Source organism: Larus michahellis, chromosome 7, assembly GCF_964199755.1.
Source record: "Larus michahellis chromosome 7, bLarMic1.1, whole genome shotgun sequence".
NCBI lineage: Eukaryota > Metazoa > Chordata > Aves > Charadriiformes > Laridae > Larus > Larus michahellis.
This window is the reverse complement of record NC_133902.1, coordinates 58915176-58942338: the sequence shown is the minus strand read 5'-3', so window position 1 is coordinate 58942338 and position 27163 is coordinate 58915176. Positions and strand designations below refer to the sequence as shown.

Genomic DNA, 27163 nt, shown 5'->3' with positions numbered 1-27163 from the left:
CTGCTCGCCCCATTCCTCCCTGTGCCGCTCCTCCCCATCCTACCGGGAGGCATCGGCTCCCTCCCGCACCCCCGCGACGGACCGGTGCGTCGTCGCGGTGCTGCTGCAGCGTTTCCTCCGCCCGGCAGTTAGGCGCGGCGGGGCAGCCCCGGGGCCCTGAGGCGGCGGCGGCGGCGGGGCGGGCGGCCGCGGGCCGGGCGGTCTCGGCTGAGGAGAGGGCAGGAGGGTGGGCGAGCGTTGCTGAGATGCCGCTCTTCGCCCCCAACCCCTTCGAGCAGGACGTGGGTGAGCCAGCGGGACGGCGGGGAGGCAGGGCGGGAGGCGGCGGCGGCAGCAGCAGCAGCTGGGCCGGTGCCTGCGGGGCGGCGGCCTCCTCCTCCCCGCGGTGGGCCCTGGGCTCCTGAAAGGGAAAGAGTAACGGCGGAGGTGGAGGCCGCGGTTCCAGGCCTGCTCGGTGAGGCCGCAGGGGGCTGGCAGCTGCTGACAGTCCCGCCGGGAAGCTTTAGGGGAAAACGGGTGTGTTTCGGACAGGATTACCCCCGACTGCCCCGGCTGCCCTCTGCGGCTCTGACAGAGAAACCGGGCTGGTGGGGTACGGCAGCCTCCGGCTCTGCCTAGTCCCCTTTGCGCTCAGCAGGTTTAGGGAGTGTTTTGTGTCCACTCGTGCTGAAACGTCTAAAGTTTTACAGCCTTTGAGATGGCTCGTTACTTCCTGCCTTTCACAGTGGGTTGCTCGGTACACTGAGTGAAGTGGGCTGTAAAGCTTGTCATTTGGGGGTAGAACTCGAGGGTGGAAACCAGCTCTGTTAATGTCAGTAGGAGCCCGTTTTTATGCCTCTTCCAGTACCTGATGCCAAGGCTGATTTGGGAGCATCTAGAGGCTGATTTGGGGACATCAGGTTATGCCTGAGTGGACATTTCTTCCCATTACGAAACCATGAGGCAACTTCATCTGGAGTTGGTGCCATCGACGGGATGAAGATGATGACTCAGTTGTTTTGTTCTGTGCTTCTGCTCTGTCTTGTGCTTTCTGGAGCATCAAACTTGTTCTGTGTGTTGCTTTTTTTTTTGGGGGGGGGTGGGGTGGGTGTTCCTTCTTTTTTTTGTAAACAATGCTTATTCTGGATCAAAGCACTGGAAGAAGCCATTAAATCAAGCTAGATACCAGAGTCAGATTTACATTTGTTGTTACACTGGAATTTTAGGTAAGAGAAGAATTCAACATTCTTAGGATTTTTGTCAAGGCTGGGGAAGTATACACATAGAAGAGGTTGTTGTGAGTGCTCGTATTACCACACCATCTCTTTTCTGTTGGGTATAAGTTACACTGCTTTTTTAATGTGTCTGCAAAGTTTGTGTAATTCCCATTTCCTTTCTTCTTTATCTTTTCACAAACCATTGTGAGATTTTTATTGTTGACATATGATTGAAATGGAAGTAGAAACTTGCCAGACCAGCTACGCATAGTCCAGTTATTTGAAATACCCTGTGAAGTTTTATGTGTGTTTTGCCAGACTTGTCTTTCGCATGGCTCTAAGTAATGTATTTGCACAAGTGAAGACTTTTGAACTGGGGTACAAAAAGTACCCCAGCTTTGTACAATTCTTTAGCAAACCGAAGTGCTTCAAGAACTTCAAGACTATAGTACTTCAAAAGTGGCACTCTCTTCACTTGCAGTTTCTTAAATTTTGCCTGGTATATACTGAGTGTAACTGTCTGCACTTACTACAATTAAACAAGTGTAGCAGAATAGGAACTTTGTAATTTTTGAGGCCAAATCTTACAATCCCTTGCCAGGAGAAATTTCTGTTTGCCATTAGGAGCTTTTTAAAAAGTTATTATTCCATTGTAAATTAGACCATCCAGAATATCAAATGTGGATGGTCTGTACTTTAACTTGCAGTATTTACACAAGTGTTTTTTCATGCTTTTAATATGCATCTGTCAGGATTTAACTTTTTTACATTTTGTTTTGTTTTTCATTTAAAAAAAGAAAAAAGGTATGTACCAAGAAAAGAGTTGAGCCTGGCTGGTTGCCTGATGCAGCTGGAAAGGAGAGATCCTCTTCCATGGCCCCATCCACCCTGTAGTTGTTTTGGTTTTTTTTTGGTTTCACCATTGAGCTGATTCAGCTCTTTCTGGCAGAAAACTAATTTGCCAGAAGAAAGCATTTGGCTTGTGAGTTGGATCATCTGTGAAGGTGATGAGTTCGACCGTTTGGTGACTTGAATCAGCTCAGCAAAGGCTGGGAAATGGCAGTGAAAACGAGGAGCAGGACACCCCTGCAAAGGTGAATGGGAAGAAGAGGACCCCGCTTTTGTTAGTAGCAAGCAGTGAGGTCGATCCAGCTGTCTTGTCACACCATACTTCTAGTACTGCTCTTTTCTTGGGGCACTTTAGAAAATGTAGATAAACACTCTTTTGCTTGGCCAGAGCTGTTTTTGCTTTCTTGGTTCTAAACCCCTATGTTTTCTTTTCATCAGAGCTGTGCAGAGTCTTAATTCCTTGGCATCTGCTTTGGTTGCTTTGTATATAGCTGCAGTGTTGCAATATTAACCTATGGAATAGTGTTTTAGAGGAATGTGGTTTCTATCATCTGTTTTTTTTATTGAGAGGATACCCCAAAACTTCAGTTCTTTAGAGTGTTAGAAGATTTTTAATTTCCTGTCTAAATCTATTCATAGTTAGTTCATGTGCACTTGCTGTTTTCCCAGCGTTGTCCTTCCTCTTAAATAACCTTCATCTCTTAAGTAGTTGCTCCTTCAATAGAGAACAAGCCTATTGCCTTTCATCTTTTGTTTAGTTAGCCTTCTTTCATAAGATTGTTGACGTGATCAAGGGAGTAGGAAGTATTTTTCTGTGTAGCTTGACTGGCAGCCAGAATTGTACGCCATATCATGGATAGCTGATAACTTGTATGATAGCGTTGCATGTTTCCTTGTGCTTTGCTGAAATGTTTATCTGGTGTGTTTCGTTCTAGGATTGTATTTACCTTTTTGTGGCTCCCTTTCTTTGGTGGCCTGTGTCCTCTTGTGCTAGAACTCAGCGTACTCGTCATTCCCTTCTTGTTTTCAACCACTGAGCACTTCATTTCTAGGAGAATATTTTATTGACTCTGTGTGAATTTGCATTTTGTCCTACTAACTGTTACCTTTTTCTACCTAATCCAGTCCTCAAGGTTTTGTGTTTCCCCTTATGTTATGTTTTAGCCTTTCCTTTTATTGATGATATCTTCCGACTTTCCACTAGCTTCCCTACAAGACCCTTACCCTTGCTGTCAGTGTCAGCCAAGATATGTTAATATTGATTTCAAGACCCATTTTTGAGACATTTGGGGAGTAAACTCTCCCCGCCCTCATTAGAGTGCTTTCTTGGATCAACCTGCAAGTAGCATAGCTAATAGCTTACACATGGCATCCTATGGAATGTTGCTCTGCAGTCTGAACGGACAATTGATGTTAGATTAGCCTTGAGTAAGATGTCCTTGCCTGCCTAAAAGAGTAGCTGCTTTCTGTTACAATTCACCATATTTCCCTTGCATTTCTCAGTCTGTAATAATCCCTGTTTTCAGTGTTGGGTCTAAAGTTTGAGAGCAAGCCAGTCGGGTTTTTTTGGGTGCTGCTTGGCTGTTTCTTTTTTCCCCCACTTCTTTAAATGTAGGGACTGTATTTTGCAGTCTTCAGTCTGTGGCTTTTCCTTGATCTGACTGATTAAAATTCCTGAATTCTGAGCTTGAAATTTGGAGGCGTTTCTTTCTCATTTTTGAGATTACTGGTCTGCTCCCCCACCCCTGCCTTGATTATTTTTTTAATATATCATAGCCTCACTTTTTGTGTTTTTAAATCTATTATGAGGGATGTTTTGTTATATAGCATGCAACTGCTGGTAACTTTAATTTTGGTGCTTTCCAGGCTCTAAAGTGTAAGTCTCTGTTAATCTCTCCTTGTTCTTCTCAGTGTTTTTCTTGTAGTTTGCACATTGTCTGACAAACAGAATTGCTTGCTTTTCAGGTTATTGGCCAATTGACTCAAAGAAACAAAATCTCAGACTCGCTTTTTAAGCAAAAATTGTATCTCAAAAAGCCCTCTCAGTGAAATGGACTTACACTGCAAAAAATTATTTTAATATTCTACTTTGATCCAGTTTTTTTAGAATATAAAATTTAGTGACGTGAGTAGGGACCTGGGATCATTACAATTAGGGGTGCCTTTTCAGAAAGGACCATGCAGTGTTACTGGAAATGCAGGTCATATGACTGTAGTGTCAGCATGTCTATGATCACTAATTAAATCAAAGCTAGAATTTTCTACTTTGGCTATACAAAGGCAAAGTACACAGATGAAGGCGTGTGGGATTAAATTTCTGGTTTTCATCCATGTGGTTCTGCTTGATCTTCTAAAACACAGCAGTCTGGAGTAGTCCTCAATTTTTTATTTTTTTTTATTTTTCATTTTTCATATATGAACTCTGTTTCTACGTACTTAGAATGGCTTTGTGTGGAAGTCAAAATATTTATGTGCAGACAAGATTCTATTTCACATGGCTTTGGGGGGAAAATCAGTCTCTAAAAATTTTTGAGTGACCACAGTTTTTAGCAAATGCCATACAAAATTGAAAAGCTCTTTGTGCTCAGTCGGTGCTTGAGTATTTATTTTCTGTTTCTAGCACAAAAATTGACACAGGTGTGAAGAAAACTTATGTTCTAGTATTTTTATTTTTGTTTTAACTGACATGTTATTTGGCATGTTGGCAAGCTTGGCTCAAGGGAATTCAGTAATTTGTTATTATTGGAATAACAAATATTTTGTAAGTTTGAAGGTCATATGTACTAGGCAGCATAAAGGTAGGGCTGTCATCAGACCAGGACTGCTGATTTCGCTGTGTCAGTGTCAAATGTTAATGCTGTATGTTAAATGGGATATAGATTTCCAGCAGAAGCAGTCAGCGAGAGACTTCTGTTGTGTAACAGTGTGATACACTTTTGGTAGGAATCAGTGTGTCACATTTGTTGCATTGGCAGAGATTTCTGCAGAACTTTTGGGGTGCTCATATCATTCTTAGGCAATTCTGGGGGCTGTGAGGTTCTCGCAATTCCCTTTCTATTCTTCCTTTTCATGTCCATGTAGGTATTTTAAGATTGGATGCTCGTGCTGTTTTCCTTACTCCTTGCCATTGTGAGTATAGAAAAATCCGAGGCATATCTGCAGAATTCTCAGTGTTGTATTGGAGATGGGGCGTGTTGCTTTTGCATTTGCAAACCTGAGGGATCCCAGTGCTGGGTGTGCATTGCTGAAAGTGCAGCAGGCCTGAAGAGAGGGGCTGTAGGAAAGCTGCGAGGGATGGAGGCTGCCAGCTCCGCCTGGTGTTTTCAGGCCTTTAAGAGTTGGATGTGCAGTAGGACACTTAATTATGAATGCCGATCTGGGACACTTTGACATTATGCCAGCATCTTTAGAGACTGAGGGCTTGATGTTTGAAAAGATGCAAACAGGGAGGCTTTTGAGGCTTGCCACGTGTTGCCCAGTTGCAGTCCTCATAGTATTTTGTTTCCTGTCTTTTGGTCTTATTTCTGTGTATTACCCATCCCTTTCTTGTGAAAAAGGGGGAGAGGAACTAGTGCGGTTAGGCTGGAAAGGGTGACAGTCAGCTCTCCTTTTGGATGTTGTGTGGTAGAGGGAGAGTCCTGAAAAACTTGACTTTAGCATGTCCTGGTGAAGCATTACCTTCTTTTCTGGAAGAGCTGGTGACAGTATTTTAAGGCAGTAGCTTGACAAGCATTTCTTCTTTTGGCAGTAATACCAGTAAACAGTTCCTATCCCCTTCCCAGCTGCTCATTTTAGTGCTATCTCCTCTCTTGTGTTGGCATAGTTTTTCATGCAGCTGCATGGCCAATCAGATCAGGGAGCTGATCCAGTCAAAAATGATTAATTGTGGGTTTTTTAAATTCTTTGTGGGATTTTAAAAATATACCAAGCAGCAATAAAAAGAAGCATATTTTGCTTTTATCATTATTTCTGTAAAAGTTAAATCTAGTGTTCCTTCATTAATTGGAGGACTACAGAATATAAGTCATAGCGTTTTCTTACAGTTTATGTTCTCTTAGCACTGAAAAAATCTTGGAAAATACATCCTCACACATCTGTTTCTTCTGATGAAAGTCCATGTCTCAGCATCTGTGAAGTAGTTATCCTTCAAGATTATTCTTCAGCTGGAGCTCATGTTAAGCAAAAAAACAGATGCTGTTAAATTTGTCATGCTGGCAGGGAAGAAACCAAAAGTTGTAAGAGTTTGCCATAGGGCAGCCTTCATATTCTCACCGGGACCACGTCTGCTCCGAGAACAGGCTGCGGAGATGCAAGAGTTTGCGTTTGACGTGCCTCCATGTGCGAATGTGCTGGCTGGGAGAGAGGAGGAAAAAAGCACAGGAGCTGTGAGTGAGTAGAGCTCAGCGTTATGGAAGCTATGCTGTTCTTCACGGTGTAGAAGGTGTGGAGGTGAACACTTCTCATTGAAGGCTGGTAAATATTAAGCCTTCCCATTGACAGTGGAAGAGTTTATCAGGGTAGCATGGGACATCTGTCACGGCAGGCAAAGCTGATTTTGATTTCCTCTAAGGGTGCAGGAAAACTTCCATATATCCTCTGGCAAGTGCTTTTGAATTTTTGTAGAGGACAGAAGTGACACTTATGTCTACTTAACCAGCACCATAGAGGGAGGAGAGCTGTTGATGCCTCCCGGCAGGTTGAAGGAGCTGGGGCCCCACTGAGCTGCCCCACTGCACTTGTTTTACCTTGTCTCTTATCTGGCACTCTTTGTGGGGAATCTTTTTTTTTTTTTGGATCTGCGTGACAGCGTGTACAAAGTGAGGTGCTTGGTTTTGCGGTGTTTACACTGCAGGGTCATTTTACAAGCTTGCATTTGACTGTCTTGTAAACGATCAGAGTAATTTTAAATTTCCTACATATTTTTATGTCTAAGTATCTATTTCAGTTTGTTTCTTTGCTGTGATTATTTTAGAAGAGAGTGCTTTTTACTAGCGAATCAGATAGGTGTGTCTTCTCAAACCATCTTATATGTATTTTGTGGATGCAATTATGTTTTTTTTAAAAAATAACTTCTCCAAAAGTAAATTACGTGATTTGTTAAAGGGAGAGTAGCAGAGAGAAAGAAGGGAAGAGGAAAGCTTAGATTTGTCGGTTCTATTTGTCATTGGAGGGATGGCTTTATACGCACAACTGATGGCTGCTGTCATTTGATGAGATGGATTAATTTGACTGACTAGTTTTGATGGGAGGATTCACACCACTGGGGATGGAGACGTGCAAGGCAATGCTTTTAAAAAGCAGTTTTAGCTGGCAGAACTTCATAGGAAACACCAGGCTGAAGTTCTGTCACCAAACATTGCATTATGCTGTTGTTTTGTGATTGTTCAGTAATTATGGTACGTAGATCCAGGAAATGTGCGTATGGAGGTGTTTTTTGTTTGATTCTTTTTTTTCTTTAAGAAATTGAATGTTAAAGTGTTTAAAATTGCCGGCACTCATTTATTTTCAAGAACGAGCAATGAATTTTGTGTTAATCTCCTAAAAATATTGATGCACTTAAAAGAAAATTTAACAATTATGTCTTTTACAGATAAGTTTTAAAGAAGGTTTTTGCTGTAGGAACATGCTTTCAATACAGTATGTGCTTCCTCTAAGTAGTGAGTCTAGTTTGTGAAGATAACCTATGCCCAAAATTGCAAATTTCTATTCCTCCTTCTCGATCTGCTTTTACATCTGTAATAAAACATTTGTCGGGGCACCGTTGGCTGCTGTGCTTGCGTTTTCTTTGTGGAAGCCTTTCTGCTGAGCCAGCCTGAGCATTGTTGCAACTTTTGACTGCAAAACTAAGTAGTGAAGCTGATTAGCAGAGAAGATGCTTAATTGCACACATGAAATTGGGTTTATCCTGCTGTAGTATTGCTGTCAGCAAACCGTGTAATTTTGGAACAGCTGCTATCACAGAACACCATCACATTGGTAGTGAGTGACCATTATGTTCTGCTTTAATCTACTAAATAGTCTTTAAAATACTCAGTCCCAGAGGGATTTAGTGGCTTCCCTTACCAAAGTAAAATTCTGTAGAAGTACTGGTGATGATATTGCCATGATTATGAAGTGCATTCTGCTGGGTTTAATACATAATGTAAAAATCTAAAAGCACTTATCTTTGAATTTAGTTAAAATACTAAATTATCAGGTTAAAATTAAATGCTAAGGCAGCAATGTATAAAATATTTAATTTGCTGTTTACAAGCTATTTTAATAGAACTGTAATATTTACATGTGATTAAAAGAACATGACTCTAATCAAAATTTAAAAGGAAAGCACAAATAAATAACATTAAGCCTTATCAGTTAATATATAGAATCATATGCAGCAAATATTAAGTAGGGATACATGCTTTTGATAGAGCAGTCTTGTTTTTTCTTGACCCCTTCTGTGTTCTTTATTCATCCTTCCATGCCATTTATTTTTCTCAACACTTGCTGTGGTGTTTAGATTTCCTGAAAAATCTAGTAGAAAAAAATATTTAATGAGTGTGTTCAATTAGGAGATGGCTTTCCTTTAGAGTCTTAAAGAGATTTATTTTTTTCTTTTCCTTGGAACATCCATGCAAAATATTTAACGGCATGCAAATATTAGAAGACCTTGAGCAAATCTAAACTAGGGCTGTGACTTAAACCTGGAGTTAAATAAACTGTACAGAAGCAGTTTCTTTTTCATCATTTACAATATTACACTTCAAGAGTTGTTCCTATTTTTGGATCTTTTAAATACCTCTCACAACTGTTAGCCCTGTGCTGTTCTTCCCATATGAAAACTGGTACATAACGCTTTACAAGATAGCAAGAATTAGCGCTAATCTGTAGAACACACCGCCTCTCAGTATTTTGTCCGTGGAGTCTCTTTTTTGTGTGTGTGACCGAGTCACTGTTTGTTGACTAGAATCTGGACTTATTGGGGTATTACACTTAATCAGTCTTGGTTTTCTTTATAGAAAAGGCTACAAATGAATACGCCACCAGTGAGGACTGGGGTCTTATTATGGACATATGTGACAAAGTTGGAAGTACTCCTAATGGGTAAGCTGTACCTCAGCATTACAACGTGTAATTTCATGTTTATGTGAGGAAGAAGAATACTGTTTCAGAGAGAACGCATCTCAAAACGCTCAGCGTAGTCAGATATGCAAAAAGTGCTACCAATCTGACACTTCTGCAAGCTCTACAAATATATGTAGTTGGCTTTAAAATTCTTTGAAAGAAATGTTCCGACAGGATTTCTAGTAGAGCAATTTGTATGTGCTGAGTGCATTCCAAGTTTTATGGAGTTTTGCACAGTAGACCGAGTTGTTCGTATTTAATGATCTTGCATAAATTTCAAGAAGCAACTGTGCCAGCAGGAAACAGTGAACTAGTTTCTTTGCAGAAAATTACCAAGCTGGGACAGTTAGCTATTTATGATGAGAAATTTGTCTGTATTTATTCATTAGGAGCAATGGGACTGATGGTGGAGAAAAGGGGGAAAAATTGGGATCAAAACACAGAACAATCTGAATCAGTTTAGCCTGAGTGGTAGTTCAGTGATCCTATAATGGCCAAAAGTATTTGCTGAATTTTAAGGTAATCTTTTTGAGTGATGTTTTAAATTTTGAAGTAAACCTGAATTAGTACATAGGATGAATTATTAATTGATCTTAGAATTTTTATCACTTATACGTAATGTTTAAGAATATTACACTGAGAAAGTTCTTTTTATATTAATTATGTCCCACAAGGAATATTAGCAGATCTATTCAATCTGGTAATCTTTAGTCCTGAAGAAGAAAAGTACAGAATGTCGTTTCTTAAAAATCTATTCTTTATTTTTTTTTTAGTGCCAGAACACTTTAGTAGATGGGATTGTTTTAAATCTACTTGTTTTGGGGAGCGGAGATGGTAAAAAAATTTAGGATGTTGGTTTTTTTTTTAATCAAACGTGCAAAACATATAGCTATACATAATTATGTAATTAAATCTTAATATATATATTTTTATATACAATAAAATCCTAAATTCTGAATTTTTAAATGCCACTACTGCTAGGATATTGTACTGCAATCTTGTGTAGTTTTTTCCCTCCTGCCCTTCAGTAAGAGCCATTTTCTGAAAACAATAAATATTGTTGCCTACCCTTAAATAAATATATAGCTTAACAAGTATGTTGACTTTGTTGGATGGTTGGTGTATTAACTATCACCAAACATACTCAATGTTAGGACTAAACCCGTATTTCTCTGGCTGTGTGTACATCACCAAGTAACTCAGCAGGCTGGGGCTGGAAGTGTAAACCAGAGCGGTTGGTACTGAAGCTGCTGTATCCATCCAATTTGCAGCTCGGGGTGTTTGGGGTTTTTCCCCCCTACAGAACTGGTTTAATCTCTTCTCCTAAACTTAATATCCACACCAGCATTGGTGCAAATTTGTCTGCAGATCCTGTCACTGGCTCTGCCTCTAACGGCTCCTTGAGGTGTTGGAGCGCATTTGGTGTGCACAGAGGAGCTTCTGGCTTAAATTCTTCCAAAAGGAAATTAATTTGCTTGCACAAAATGCCACTGTGAACTAAATGTGCAACATGTGGGAATGATCAGAAAATTTGTTCAAAACCAGACTACTGCTGTAAACCAAAATGAGAATATAGATGCAATTTATTAGCTTGTTTAATACAGGGGCATAAAATCTTCCTCGCTACTTTACACACAATACACTGAAACAGACATCCTTTGAAACAAAACCTTGAAACAAACATCTTTTTTTTTTTTTATGTTAACAGTGAAACAGTTTTGGCTTCATTTACGCACAGTTTTTTTTAAGCTTTGCCTAAGGTTGCAATTCCATGACGACTTTAAATTGACGAGAGAGAGAATTTGCATTGAAGAGGGTAGTCAGATATCTCCTCTATTCCCTTGTGCAATGGATTCCTGGGGGAATCACGTGCTCAGCCACATCAGTTCCTTGATCCAGGCACTGCTAAAGCCTCAGTCAGGAAGGGAAGGGGACTGCATTGCTGTAGGAAGGGACCTGGGCGTTTGGTCCACTACTTTCATTGGTGGCTTTCACTTGTGCCTGCATAAAGTGACCGGGGAACCAGAGCCTTAGTGGTGAAGAGCACAGGTTGTTCCAGCTGAGGTCGCTGGGCAACATGGAGAAACACAGCCTTGCAGAGACATTTCTGTGCTTCGGTAATACAGCAGCTCAAGCGTCAGCCCTTTATGTAGAGATTTCATGTTTTTAGGAGGTTCAATATAGTGGTGTTAAAGAAGCCTTACATATGCCTCAGCCAGTGTACCTGGTGCGTGCCGTTAATGCGCATTTTAAGTATGAAACTCCTTAGTAGAGTAACATTTAGAGTGCTAATCATTGTTCTAAACTTATCTCGTATTTTACTGAAGCAAATTATAAAATCTTTGTGTCCTTAGTGTCTTGAAAATAGGATCCAAGAGCTGACAACCTGTGAGCACAATTTTTAAATTAAATCATAGAGACCCTTTACAGTAGCCAGTAAAATGACCATTTATTTAATCATTACTGCTCCTCCTTTTTTTTTTTTATGTAGACATTTCTTTCATTGTCTATTTCAAATCAATTTCCACAACTCAATGGCAATTGCTCCCTTTATGACCTGTCAGCGGTTTTATGGAAATTAATACAAAATGCCAGTATAAATGGAGTCCGTTCCAATCCAATAGACATATAAGAAGAAACGAGTTGCTAAATATTTTTTCCAGACCAGCTCTGGGAAAAGTTCAGGTTAGGTTACTTTTTTTTCAATAGACCCAGCTTTGTTTGCTTGCCCAACTTGAGTATCTGGTATTGTTCATTCTGCAGATCATGTCAGTCGCATTTATCACTCAGTTTCTTTATTCCTTTTTCAGAGCAAAGGATTGCCTTAAAGCCATCATGAAGAGAGTAAACCATAAAGTTCCCCATGTGGCTTTGCAAGCACTTACAGTGAGTAGATTATCACTATTTTCAATAAACTTCATGTTCTTTTATGTAATGCAGCTATTATAAATGTGTACTGATCAATTAATACCTATATATATCTCCAGTAGAAGTCAGTGAGAGTGTGCATGCTGAACAGAGGATTAAATTTAATTCTTTTTATGTATGCTTTTATTTTGGACTATTTTCATTGTTGTCATACATTTTCACAATTGTATTTCTGTTGTCAGCTTTTAGGAGCCTGTGTATCAAACTGTGGAAAAATATTTCACTTAGAAGTATGTTCTCGTGATTTTGCTAGTGAAGCTCGAAGTATAATAAATAAGGTAATTTTTTATAAACTTAAGTACTGGGGGGTAATTATTTTGGGAACTTCTTTGCTTTGTCTCAGCGTAGCAAAGAATTGGCAAAACTAACATTCTAGTTAATATGCATTTTCTATTTTGGGTGCAATTGCAGATACTGATGGTTATTTGTCTTATCACTGAAATTTGTGTAATTCTTACTATGAAAACGTAATGTATTGAAGAAGTGACAGGCTGATAATACCTACTCCAAATTTTTACAAAATTACATGAGCAATTAATTAACATCAGGGACTCTTTCTAAGCTCAATTAATTTGATAATGGTGAAGGCAGCTTTTCTTGAAAAGAGTTTTTATTTGGCTTGAATGAAATTCATGGTCTGAAGTGCAAAGGGAAACCTATGAGAACTGTTAAACTGCTAAATTATGTTTTTGCAAGGAAAAGAATAAAGTCTTCAGACAACTTTAATAGTGTCCAGAGATTCTCAGAATGCTGAATGAGGAGGTAACCAAGAAAGGAAGACCTAAATGGTTAGGGTCAAAGCAACTGATGGGATCTAAATCTGGTTGCAATGAATTGAATAAGCAGCAACAGCTTTCCCCTAATTACTGCTCCAGTTGAAGACAAAAATGGCTAATGGGTTAAAAAGAAGTTTGTCTTCAAATATATGGGAGGCCTGGAATCATCAGAGGTGGAGCAAAGCAATTAAGGAAACTAATAAAATTGCTGGGAAGCAAAATGAGTTCACAGCTCTTCTGTTTCTCGCTTTGTGTGGAAAAATAGGTCTTAAAGTCCTCCCCTTTGTTCTCATTAGCGATGGTCCATTCTGAAATAGAACATTGACCTTCATGGTCTGACAGCACTCGGATGTAAAAACAAACCTTTAATCCCACTGAAGAACAGTCTACTGGAGCATAATTTATTTTTTTGTTGGGAAATACTTATGTTTTACCCCTGGACCGCTTGGGGGAATAATCTTCAGAGGACTGATAAAATTGTACTTTCTCCCTTTTCTCCAAAAGAAAATTAGTTCAGACAGGTGTCACAAATGTCTTTGTGCTGATGCTGAGCCTATCAAGCTGCATCTCTTCTTTCAATTAAATGCATACTTGAGCCCAAAATTGACAACATTCTTCCTGTTCAGCATATGTTTACATGGGAGGCGCAGGCTTACAGTGTGGTCTGAACTGCACTCAAATGAGAGATCTTGGCCATGCACCGCGGTTGTGCAGTCCCAGGCTCTCATCCAGACCAGCCACGTGAAGCAGGTGTAGGTGAGCCCAGCAGCCCCAGAACCCTTGTTGGCCAGCAGGTATCCTGAGGTTAGTTTGGGTCCTTTGGGTTTAAACTATAGTCTCTTCAGCAACTGTCAACAAAACCAGGAAGTCTGAAGCGCTTTGGTCCATGTTTAACCCTCACAGTGTTGGCGTGACCTTCACATATATTAGCTGCTCTATTGAAGAGTTGTTCTTTTTTGCTCCAGTAATCTTTTGAAGGCTATTACAGGATTAACAGCAGCTGATGTTTAATGTGACTGAGGTATACTCCGAAGGGTATTCTTTAACCATACAGTAGAGTAATACATGACTCTGTCCTGCTTTTCTGAAGGTGGATTATCACATCAGGTGAGGTTGTTAGCACATAAAATTTGCCGTGTTGAATGAAATCATGGTCCTGTGTGGATTTAGAGTAGCTGTAAATCCTGTGGACGAGGGTGGAGGAAGGGGAGCTGTAGAGGCTCTTTTGTGCAAGAGGCTAGAGAAGGATGTGGGAGCCAGAGGAATTGCAGGCAGAGCATGAACTTGATCTTGGTTTGCCCCCACTGCAAGCAAATGTCTTCCTTTACCAGGCTGTGTCCCTCCACCTCAGTTCCTAATTCAGGGCTAGTAGTATAAACTGTCCCCGTGAGCTGGGTGGCACTGTACGTGATGCGTAACTCCTCTTTGTGAGAGAATCTGAATCAAGGAGACATACATACATATGTGCATACAAAGATGGTACAAAGATCGTGTTTTGTGAGATCGTGTCACTTGAGAAGTCAACAGGGAGAAATGTGTTCTGGCATCTGAGGAGAAGACAGCGGAGGTCATAAAAGGTAGCAACGGGGTATTGTCTTGTAGGGAAAGACAGTATATTATATTAGACCAACTTAGGTGGTTGGGAGGGGAATAACAATACAAATTAGAAGCAACGAAGAGAAAATTGAGGTAAAATGGAGGGTAACTAACATAGAGGTGCAGAAAAGTTGGCATAAGCGTGGTAGCCTGAATCTCTCCAAAACTACTCAGGTGGAAACATGGCTGACATCTGAAAAGTCAAAAAGTTTGTCAGTCTTATTCCTTAACTGTTCCGTAAGCACCTAAGATGGACTCCACTAAAGTGACAGCAGTATAGGTAGGTGAGCTGCCTGCAAGACCTGAGCTTTGGCTGTGCAAGGGAATTTGCGCCAGAGGATTGTTGGAAGGGTTGAAGGAGCCCTGATTTAAAATAACCAGTTGTTTGATAGAATCAGGGAAATCTGAACTACCTGCAGTCTGTTGCTGCACAGGGGTAATGGTGTTGGAAACAGCTATGCCAGCTTCCCAATGAAAGGATGGCGCTCCAGAAGCCAAACATGCTATCTGTAATGTATAAAAGACAGTATATTTTGGGCTCTCCTCTTCCAAATTTTATAATCAAGGCAATTATTAAGGATACTTATAGTAAAATGGTTTTGGTAACAAAGTTCTACTGAGAGGGAATAACTGTTTCTGTTCATTTTGAGGTACAAGCATCCCTTTCTATGCAATTTTGTCTTCTTAGGCCCATCCAAAAGTATGTGAAAAGCTGAAAACCCTAATGGTGGAGTGGGCAGAAGAATTTCAGAAAGACCCGCAATGTAGCTTAATATCTGCAACTATTAAGTCTTTAAAAGAAGAAGGTGTAACTTTTCCTGCAGCTGGATCGCAGGTAAGAGCTGATTTGGGATATGTGGACTGTTAGCTTCACTGTTCTTGTCAGAGAACAAAATGAAAACCTGTCCAAATGAGATCTTTGGTGCTTTCGATCAGAGGAGAGTACGATCCTTGTTCTCATTTGGTTGCCTCCTTATGCTGAGGTTCACTTCTACTCATTCTGCTTTTTTACGTCCTTGCCTTCCTAAGAACAGGCTAAAGGCTATTTCATGATGCCCTTATGAGTTGTTTCATTTTTGATCCTTCTTTTGTTCCAATGATTTTTAGAGCTTCATTGAGCTGTCACCACCTTAAATCGAAGCAATTCTACACCCACACTTTGTACTTGGTGTTTCATGGTTCTAATTGCTGACTTAGAGCACATACCTTCATTTTTCTTCCCAGTGTCTCACAAAACAAAGGGCAATATCTGGCACTGAGACATTTTTGAAGATGATCTGTGCTACGTTCTCCTCTTCCGAGTCCCCATTTCTTGTGCATGCTGTTACCTGTCCGTGTCGTGAATTGTCCTGGTGCTGCAGTAGGTGGGGTGCACCAATCCCTAACCTCACCCTTTGTATTTTACTTCTGGTGGTGTATTATGCCTAATCTTCTAGCTGGCAGATACGATGACAGGTGGTTTTTTTCTGTGCTTTATTATTGATTCTTCTAAATATTTTCTTGTTAATTATGAGTCAGGTGAAGATCAGTCCTGAAAATTAGAACTGCGGCTTCTGTTACATATTCCTTACATGAAGTTTACTTTTCTCTGTATTAAACAGAGGGTTTTTTTTACTTTTACAATCTTTCCTTCCTACACAAAGATGTTTTCACTTCTAAATCTAGGATACGTGATAAAACATATGGCAGAAACATGTAAGATCTAGAGTACTGGCAACCTTATGCTTCCTTTCCTGTAAATGCATGTAAAATGACGTCTTGATGTTTTTACCACATAAACTTTACTTCAGACAAGCAAATCTGAGGTTATTAGTATTTGGTACACTTGTACAGAATTGGTTTTGAGGACCATTGGTAAGTCCTAGACATGGCTAGTATCTGAAACGAGATTCTTCATTCCTGTTATGCGCAGGAAGACTTCCTTGTCAGAATGAAAACTCGTAAGAATGATTTCACTATGCTGTTGTGGAGACTCGTATTATTTAAGTCAGCAGCTCCCAACTTGATGTGCATTTGCTTTTCCTTCCCATTGTCCTACCAGCAGAGATAGAGGGTGGCTTTTTGCTGTAATACAGAGAGAGATCTCCCTTTTCAGCGAGTCCAGCTGCTACTTAAAACTTGGGTCTTCACAAATGTAGGACTCCAAAGAACTTTTCTTCCCTTTTGAAGGGAGGGGTGGAGGCCCGGCGGACAAAGGTGGAAAAAGCAGTCATTAAATGAGTATTCTCACTTTATTAAATGAGACTAAAATGATTATTTAAATGAGATCAGCTATTTAAATTAGATCTTGTTATTTATTTTATTTTGTTCCTTGCTGAAAACAAAATAAAACCTGGCCGAGATTCTGAAAAGTGAATTTTTTTCTTCTAGAGTGTCATCTTGATTCAGTGAAGAAATGCAACAGTAGGGCAGCTAACCAGGAACAACTTACTACGAATTTTTTAAAGTATATAATTATAGAGCTTTCTTTTTCCTTTGTAACCTGAACTTACTCTGTTGTTAATACATCTGCAGGCTACCACAAATGCTGCTAAGAATGGTTCATCATTAAGTAAAACCAAAGAAGATGAAGATATAGCTAAAGGTAATTGTTAGTCACAGCCTTGCGTTAGACTTGCGCACTAGAAGTTTGGTTAAAATGCATGGAAATAGGAAGTTGTACTCTCTTCTGCTGCATAGAATGGAAAGCAAGGGCACAGCAGGTTGGGAATTAGTGGACTGTGTCATTGAAGGTGTTTTTCTTATGAAGATTTGGGGTGAGAGATATTCTGCCCCATCACGTAGCCATAAGCATTATTTGGTGACTGCTTTCTCTCCAGAGAGCTTGGTCTTCTCCCTTCTGCACCCACATGTTTTATTTTAGCCTTCATCTTGATGCTTCAAAGAAAAAATTCAGAACATTTAAATGTTTTCTTCTTCCTCCTCTTCCTTAGATGTAGTTACTGTTGTTCAGCTGTCATAGTGAAGAATTTATCAGTATTTCTGATCGTGCTAATGATGCTACTGACATTAGTAGTGTGTGCGCCGCTTCAAGTAGTGGCCTGTACCATGAAAAGCAGAAGGTTTTTTTAAATGTTTCATAACTTGTGTGTGATCACATCTTGTCTTCTAATCCTGTTGCAGGGCAGAGTAAAGCTATTGAAATGTGAAATACGGCTAGTAGTTTGGAGCAAGCATTTTCAATGTAAAATAGTAAAGATGCAGATACACACCATATTTATAATATAGCAATAAATATTTTTCTTTTTTTATTAGGAAAGCAAACTGCCTTTGTATACAGTGATAAAAAATATACAAACCTTTTTTTTTTTTCCTCCTCTAATTGTAGCTATCGAATTGTCCTTGCAAGAGCAGAAACAGCAACAAATGGAAACTAAATCCTTGTACCCATCTGCAGAAATCCAGCAAAACAATCAGAACTCGAGGAAGGTGCGAGCTCTGTATGACTTTGAAGCTGTCGAGGACAATGAGCTCACCTTTAAAAGTGGAGAAATTATTTTTGTTTTGGATGACAGGTATAATATACTCCAATGAAAGTGCTTTTATTCCACAACTGTTGTTTTCTCAGGATAGTGGTTTTTTTCCTCGGATGCTTTTTTCCATACAGAAATGTATATTGTCATTCCGGCCTCCCTCAAACCCCTTTGTCTTTCATGATTCTTTCCATACCCTAAGTTTTTGACCTCAAGTCATTTTTGGTGCAGGGAGAACCTTACTGTATTACGTTGGGTATTTCAATACGTATGTCCAATTTAGTTGTAGCTCGTAAGATAAACATTTGTTACTTATAACGTATGTCATAAGAATATACATACACATTACAGTGCTAAATTCCAGCTACTTCCAGAAATTGTTAAATTTCTCGCTATGAAGCACCAGGTTTGCGAAGAATAAAACTGAAGAAATAACACTTAAGATAATTATTGTTGTTATCACCGTTGCCCCAACGATAGCTAAGAAACAGAACTTCTTCCCTGCTAATGCTGTTACAATTTAATAGACTGTGACAGATCAATTATATTTCTAATGTTAGTCCCTGCTTGTGTAATTCTTGTAAACTTTTAGATGAAGCTGTAATGGGCTATCATCTAATCAATCTAAAGAATTGAAGAGTTGTGTTAAATTTTGAGTGATTGCTACCAAATGACTTTACTTCCCCTCATCCCTCCTCCCACCCCTCTGCCCTTTGGCAGCTCTTTTGACTCTGCTGCTCGTCTCTGCAAATGTTCTCCTTTGCCTTCGTTATTGAATACACAGGGAAACAGTGTATTGGATATCACAGGTTTCCTTCAAAAGCCCAAAATATGTCGCTGACGCTAGTGTTAATGTTCAGAGTTTTGTAATATATCTTTATTTCCCCAGTGACACCAATTGGTGGAAAGGTGAAAATCATAGAGGAGTAGGACTGTTTCCATCTAATTTTGTGACTTCTGACTTAACTGTGGAACCTGAGGCAGGTAAGTTGGCTACTAAAAGCTGACAGATTATTTTAGAAAGGTGGGCTTATGGTGGAACTACTGATTAGCCTATCAGCAAAATAATTTCCTGAAATCAGCCTAAGGAAAGAATTGAAAGAGAAATCCTGCCCTTGTTTCAAACAAGCAAGCACTCGTATACCAGTGCTGTAGCTCGCTTCAACGATTTCTATCTTCTAATTATCTTCTAAGTTGTTACCGTTTTCCTGTTATAGAAATTCAGTTCAATTTACCATAATTCTCTGTCAGTAACATATTGCATATAAATCCAGTAAGTTGCCATTTGAAATGTCAAAGTCTTTTTTTCAGACATCAGACCTAGTATAGAAGAACATCCATACCCATGTCGGTGGTTTGTAAGAATCACATTGTTAGCTTTATTTGTGCTCATGATACCAAAATAAATCTTTAACGCTTATGACTTGGCTTAAAGTAACTGTATATGTGTTGGAGGTGTTTTTTAGATGGTAATATGACTCAAGAGTTTTTCCCTTGCCGGGCCCAGGTTCACAATCAGGCTAACAGCCCAAAGGAAGCAGCTTGTCAGAACGATTTCCCTTCTCCACCAGCTAGGTGCATCACTGCTCAAAGTACTTTTTCAGATTTCTCTGATTTAAAGATCTGATGGCAAGCAAGGAGAAAAATGTGTATTTTAAGTTAGCATAGTAACACAGCTGCAGAAAAGAAACTAATGTTTGTTCTTTCAGCAACTGTGGATCAAAATTCTGTTCCTGAGGATACTACAGAAGAAATTAAGAAAGTAGAACCTGAGCCAGTTTATATAGATGAGGTATGCAGTTACTTTCAATATAAAAAAATTGCTGAGATTTTACATTGGTTGAAACATTCTTTTGTTACTGAATGTTAGCAGATGACTCTTTTTATATAAAGAACTCTTTTTAAAAATGGAACATTAAAACAGTCTCTGCCACGCTTCAAAAATAACTGTTCTAAATGTTTTCTTCGCCTTTCAGGATAAGATGGATAAAACACTGCAGGTACTTCAGAGTATAGATCCTACAGATTTAAAGCTTGATTCTCCAGATCTGCTGGATTCAGAAGGTACTTTGAGCACTAAGTTACCTAGGTTTTGTATTTCTTCTCACAGTTATATTTTGTGGATTGAGCTGGTAATTCTTTTGCATTTATTTTAGGCTTAGAGAAACCGTGGTTTGTACTAATAGTGTGCTGCAGAATAGCTTATTTCGCAGTGGGAGGGTGGGGCTATATGTATAACTCTAAATTTTCTAATAGTTGCCAAGCCAACTCTGTGTTTAGCAGAGTAATTTGCATAACTTCCAGCTAGTGTGCAATGCCTGATCTTTGCAAGATCCATCTACATATAAAAACTCTGCTTGAAACAAGCAATTAATTTTGTGTCAAAATTTCTCCAAAATGCTGCTGGCTAGGAGGGGAGCGAAAGTTCAGTTCGCTTAGGAGCCAATTAGTTCAAGGTGTGTAATAACAATTGAGCATACATTAAAAAAGGAGAGTTCCTGGAGTGGAAAAAGGGAAGGTAAAGGAAGCCGTACAGTACAACAGATCGAGATGGATTCATAGGCAGTCGAGGTTAGGTGTTCCAGTAGGAGGTGACAGTCATAGGTCTTGCACAGTGCAAGCAGAAATGCAAAATTTTCCATGTTTTTCGTCAGTAGCCTTTTGTTTGAGAGGGTAGAGGGAAAGAAGAGAGAGGTTGACAAGGCAGAACAACCAAAATATTTTTTTCTGTCTATTTGGGCTGGAGGAATGGGACACACATGATAACTAGGTGCACTCTCCAATTTCATATGCTATTTTGGGGTACTTGGATAAAGTATTCTTTGTCTGCATTTAAAATTTTAATTGTGTAAGACATCAACCACCTTGACACTTTTTGTCTTCACAGATATTTGTCAACAGATGGGTCCAATGATAGATGAAAAACTGGAAGAGATAGATAGGTGAGCTGTAACGTAGCTTCTGCATTATTTACTATGATTTACGTTAAATTGCGCAGTTGTACTTAATTTTCTTTTTTTTTTTTTTTTGGAACTTTCATTTTATATTGGCACTTCTTGACTGCAGCCTTTTGCACTCTGTCTAGAGCTCGGTATTTTCAGTCTGCTGCTGACTGTCCTCCACGACAGGAAAATCTATTCAGTGCTGTCGTCACCTCTTCCCCCTCAGACTCCGAGGCATATTTGGGGGTGAAAAGAAAAGCTAACTAACACCTGTAGAGTTGCTTGCCTTATTGCAGCCAGGGAAGAATAGTTGTTCACAACTTGGACTCTCCTTCCAGTCCCGTGGTGTAAAAAACAGAATGGCGATGTTAGACGGTGAATTTCTTACACATCTACATTCTGCCTTTTAAGTTTGCTTTTTTTCTTGCATATTCAGAACTATTTAATGAACCACTCTTTTGCCATCCAACACTAGTTGTTAGAGAAACTTAGTGTTTGCATATATTTGTTTTGAAACAGAAAACATTCAGAATTATCGGAATTGAATGTGAAAGTTCTAGAAGCTCTGGAGCTCTATAACAAACTGATGAATGAAACACCGATGTATTCGGCCTACTCAAAACTCCACCATCCTGCACAATACCCACCTACATCTTCTGGCGTTTCAGTGCAGGTCAGTATCCCTTTCTGGAAATAGAGACTTTCCCAATATAGATTTCTATTTTAAAAGATGACAGCAAAAATGAAGTGTATGCTTTCTTGCTAGCCTACGAACAATCTGACATTGCCTGGTGACTTTTTATAGCCTTTAGAATAAAACACCATTTACACAGCAGAACAGAGTACTTCAATTTGCAGTTACCTGCTTGTACAGTAAGGTATAGTTGTTAATTTTGCCCTACTTAACAGAAAGATACTCTATTGAAAATACTTAAAGATTCGTTCCGTGATTAATTTTTTACAGTTAGAATTGTGTGCTTCAGCAGCTTGGTGGATATTCTTGCTGTTAGTCATGTCCTCAGTCTTCAAGTAAAATGTTACTGTCTTATCTAATAGTGGGGATGTGAGTGAACTTTAATATTAGTGCATTAATCATGAGTGCAGCGTACTTTTTCTAAGTATAGAAACCCTAGTCTGCTTTTAGCTCTCTTTTTGTTCTTAAGAAACGAACATGTTGTATTAGGGGGTGTAGTTGCTCAGAACTGTTTTACAGTATTTCTAATGTGCCATGTTGGTGTTTTAAGAAAACAAAAATGGAGGAGAACGAGATTTTAAAGATCCTTTTTGGGGAAAGCATAGAATGAGTGTTTTTACTTTAAGTGAATTTTACTTTAATGTTAATTGTTCAGTGGGAAAAGAATAGTTGCCATGGCAACTGCTAGATCTGAAAATATGTCAGTTAAAAGTAATTTCATGTCCTTAACTGCTGGTAATGATGGAAAATTCATTATATTTGGAGGTTAAAAAGTAATTTAAGCCAAAAGGCAACTGGAGTTTACCATTTCTTCCAAGATGTGGGCTTCCAGGGGTAAAAAATACAAGGTAATGCTAACCATGCTGAGCTTAGTGCAAAACCAACGAGCAGCATACAATTCTGTAGACGAAGCATGTTATACCACCTGTTCTATCTGAATTTTGAGTGAAGACTTGCATTATCTTAAACCAGAAATACAAGAAACTAAAGGTTTTGCCTTCCTTTTGTGTTATGTGTCTTAGGATATTCTCAAGTTTTAATTTCCAAAAATGTGTTAAATAACAAATCTCGTGTGGTGCCCATCTTCCTACTCGACTCTGTGCCTCAAAATATATAAGGATTGAACGTTTAAAGACAAGGCAAATTAGAGTGAAAGAAAGAAGCTTTCTGGGAGGCACAGAGGTCTTGCATGTGATACAAAAGGTTCTTCTTCCAGATATTAAGCACTGACCTCGTTAAGAGTGCATTTCTGGAAAAGGTACCCTCTGATGAAATAAAGGTTGCCTATTTACGTGCTGTAAGTTACGTGTTTTGGTTTTAGAACCTTGTTGGAAAAAATCAATTGACCTTCATTCAGGTTTTGAACCCTGATGTATTTGTCCAGTGTCGTATTCTGTGCCCCATTTGCTGCTACTTAATTGAAAATAAAAGGTATACAATGTGGTTTTTTTCTTTATTTACAGTCATATCCTGTACAGCCACCTAGTGGAAACTACATGATCCAGGGTGTTCACCAAGTCACCATTTCCCCAGGTTATAGCCTAGGACCTGATCAGATGGGGCAGTTGAGGTCTCTGCCTCAAAGTATAAACTCTTCTGGAGCAACTCAGCCAGCTCAAGCTGCGTATCTCAGGTATCGCTTCAGCAAACTGTTAAATCGCCTTCTTGAGAGTAATTTTACTACTTTGTCTAGAGGTTGGGTGTTCTTGGGATGTTTTCAGTGACAGGTAATACTGTTTGATCATTTTGAAAACATGCAGATCGCTTTTGAACTAAGCAGTGTTCTTGCAAATCTGCTTATCAGATAAATAGACATGAACTTGTCAGAATTAGATTTGTTTTTGTTTTGTTGCAGCCCAGGACCGGATTCTGTGTTAAACCAGACGTATGTGAACCAGACCCCTGGCCTTCCGTCAGCTGCCAGCACAGCTGCTTACACCCAGCAGCAGATGGGAATGTCAGTGGATATGTCGGCGTACCAGAACAGTACATCCAATTTGCCTCAAGGACCAGGTTATCCCGTGGCAGTTCCTGCCCATTCCGTTCTACAGCAACAAACAAATTACCACCAACAGCCTCTCCTTTAAAACCAAACCAGCTCATGTTTCTGAATTAATGAATAAAGGTTGCCTGACCTAATGATTTCTATGGAAACCTGTCACGGATATCAAAATACATCTTCCTTTTAAATAACCCAACTTATGGCATTAGGGTGATGCGGAGTAAATATGCATCAGACCTGATTGTTAAGCATTTGCATAAAGATAGATTGAACTAGATTAGCTGATGGTTTAAAATAATTTCGGATTACTTTGAGCCCTTATTTCAGTGGTTTCAAGAAATACCATTTGCGAATCTTAAGTTAAAATATTGTCCAGAAATAATTTTCTTTTAAACGTGTTTCTGAAAACTTGAGGATGCTTAATCATTGTTATGTGTTGCTCTTGTTATGCGTTGCCTCTTCTGGTATCTTACTGTCCAAGTGGCTTTACGAAATCTCTGCTGATTTAGGCACCACCTTCTCTCTGCGCTGCTGTAGCGAGCTTTACATGATGTGCACTGCGTAATTGGAACAACTGCACGGGTTCAGCAGATGAGAGAAGGAAGAGAAAATGATTTGATATTGTGACAGCAAGGACCATGTACCTACAGAAATGTGAGAAATGAGATTTTTACAGTGCTGCCTATTAGGTTTTGGGAAACTACAGAGACCTGGTGATGTGTTTCTCTTGAAGAAAACAGGTGGAGTTTTGTGTCTTTTGACGGAGGTGGCACTGCAAGCACAAGTCTCCTTTGCGAGAGCAGGCGAGGGATGCTCCCAGCTGACTGTGTGGGCACTCTGTGGATACAAGGTGCTGAGCCAGAAACTTGTACAGAATCTCTTTTCTTTTCCTTTTTGGATGTATTTAGAAGTGAAGGAGTATTGTAGTTCCTTGTGGTAAAGGAGGGGCTCAAGAATGTTTGAAGCTTAAGACTGTGAGAATCTGCCTTGTTCCCTTTCCGATAGGGAGCCGAGTGGAACAGGAATCATTTTTATGGGACCAGGAGGTTCTTGCCTCTCTTGGATTTCCTTTCTCTGCCACTATTTCCATGGCTAAATAAATGCCCATCACAGTCGGAGAAACTCCTTAACCATTTGGAAGAGGTGTGTTTAACGCACTACCTGTACGGGCAGAATACAGGTGCTTTGTGAGTGGGACCGTGCTCCTCACGTAATACAAGGAGTGGCTGCATATTGAAAATGACAGACGAGTCTTTAGAAAAGGAATTGCCTTGGAACCGTGGAAGCGTAGCATTTGGTGGCTAAGAAAAGAAATCTAAGAATTTCTTCCCTGATGCACTTTTTTAATGGGTGGGGTTTGTACAAGAGGAGCAGATGAGCTGAATTATCTTTCAGGAATGTGGGATTTCTTTATTTTATTGTTTCAGCCTCTGAAAAAAATCACTTCATTCTTCTATATACCTACTCGCTTTAGCACAGTCATGTTTATACCTATTTTAACAATTTTATGATGAGTAGTAATCTTTAGATTGGGAAAACAGTGGAAGCAAATCACTGATAAAAACGTCTTGATTAAATGCATGAAACTCCCAGATGTCTAAATAAGTATGTTTGGTGTATAAATTTTCTACCAAATGAGAACTATCGGATTGCAGACTGTTGTTGAGTAATAAAAAACACCCTTCACTCAGCGCCACCTCCACTTCTTTTACTTCTTATTTAATTATTTAGTATCATGACCTTATTCATTTGCAGCCTCATGCTTATGCAATGAGGTGTTCATTACCTGCCCTTTAAATCTTTTTTTTTATTTAGATTTGTGCAATTGGAAGGAAGCTTTTGTCTTTCCTTTTGATGTGACTTTAATTTGTCTTTATCCTTCCCCTTGAAGTAGCTTAGTATCAATAACACCTGTTGCAATACTGAAGTATTTTGATAACTTGTTCCTCGTGTTCTTTAAGAAGAATAATTACTTTCAATGCTGCTGATCAAAATTCTTTTTGTTTGGAGATTATTTTTTTTGTAAGAGTTTACTTTGTTCCAAGTTGGTATGTAGTCAAGCTAAACCTTGCTGTCATTTCTATAGCTTCTCCATGTTGGATGGTAAATTGAGATTAAGGTAGGTATTTTTATTGGATTCAAGACTTTGATCCAGCAGAAATACTGAGTATCTTAAATTGAGATGGCTAGACAGATGTGATTTGATTATGTTCGGTTAATTATTAAATATAAATAATGTATATACTCATTTGTCTGAGGTTTTCTACACGGCTACATATATGCATACTGTTAAAGCCTGAAATTTTATAAAAGCAGGATTTGTCACTCTGTCATCTCTTATATTCCTAATTCTGTGATATGCAACTTGTAGATAGTGTAAAATAATTTAATTATTATTATAAAAATAGTGTATTTAGAGGGTTTTGGTGTTAATAGGATTGGTTTTTTTCTCTTCATACTTCTATACATTATCATATTTATTTTTAAGGCCTGATTGTAACTGAACATGCTGCCAAAGGATTTATCTAACTTCAGATTTCTACGTTAGGTTTCTACCTACTGTTTTATATCAGGAATCAACAGTAGATAACTTCTGCTTTTTCATAGAAACTCTTAATGGTTAACATAGAAATCTCTGCAACTTTATAATGAGAATTTTATTGTAATATATTTGTTCCATGGGTGTTGAAAATATCAATACTAGAAAAATTTTCTTCTAGTATGAGCTGGCAACCTATTATGTCTAAGTTAGTCAGCTGACAGCAGCAATTGAATTTGTCTGTAATATCGCCATGCAGAGACGTGTTCTGAGGAATTGTGGTCTTTCATACAGCCTTGATGTGACAAATGGATTGTCTGTTTAATTTGGTACTGAAATTACAATGTTAAAAAATCCAATTGTTTCTGTAACAAGTAAACGTTAAAAATAATGTTCTGTGTTCGTTTTACTTCAGGTTCTGTTCATAGGTGTTTGTGGACTTGTGGCACAGTGTAATTCTTTTGAAGGCTGTCCCTAAGAAAGGAGAGCTGAGGGGGACATGGCTGCAGCTGCAATCTCTCACAGGAATTATTTTCTGATAGGAAGATACTGGTTTTTTCCTTATTTTAATCTATGCATCTTTTCTAAGAAATAATAGGCACTACTCTCGCTTACATTGAACACTGTGATGTGTCTGTTGAATGAATGAATAACTTTTTAGAATTTATGGTTCTTACCAGTTAAATTTTATGTGAAGCTGATTCAAACTGTTTTGAATTGGTGAAAACAAAAAAGGAAGGAAAGGAAATAAGCCTGGGGCAGGTTCTGAGCTCTCACGGCTCTGCTCCCGTCACCGGCGCTGTAACAGCTCCTTACTGGTGACCTGGCCAGCTACGGATGGCATGCCTGGACTCGGAATTGAGAACAAGGTTCTACTTCTGTTTTGTCAGGGGGTTAAGGCGAATGTGTACTGGTTAATAGATGTATCACAGTTCTTGCAGAAAATTGTCTTAAAGAGTTTGCAGTATTAAGAAGAGGGGATCTGTTTTCTTGGGATATCCATTTGGCCTCCTGTCTGCAATATGTGTGCATTGCCTTGTCTGAATAAAACAAAGTTTGTTTAA

The 27163-nt window shown here is 39.1% G+C and overlaps 1 protein-coding gene across 1 annotated transcript; it reads left to right on the top strand.

The window, feature by feature from the left end:
• On the top strand, nt 1-27163 carry STAM2 (signal transducing adaptor molecule 2). The gene is made up of 14 exons (XM_074594716.1): nt 1-285; nt 9044-9128; nt 11960-12035; nt 12260-12355; nt 15138-15284; nt 16964-17033; nt 17778-17964; nt 18812-18906; nt 19632-19714; nt 19899-19986; nt 20810-20864; nt 21384-21537; nt 23022-23191; nt 23414-27163. Exons 1-14 carry the CDS (start codon nt 246-248, stop codon nt 23643-23645), a joined length of 1578 nt encoding a protein of 525 aa, XP_074450817.1. The 5' UTR covers nt 1-245; the 3' UTR covers nt 23646-27163.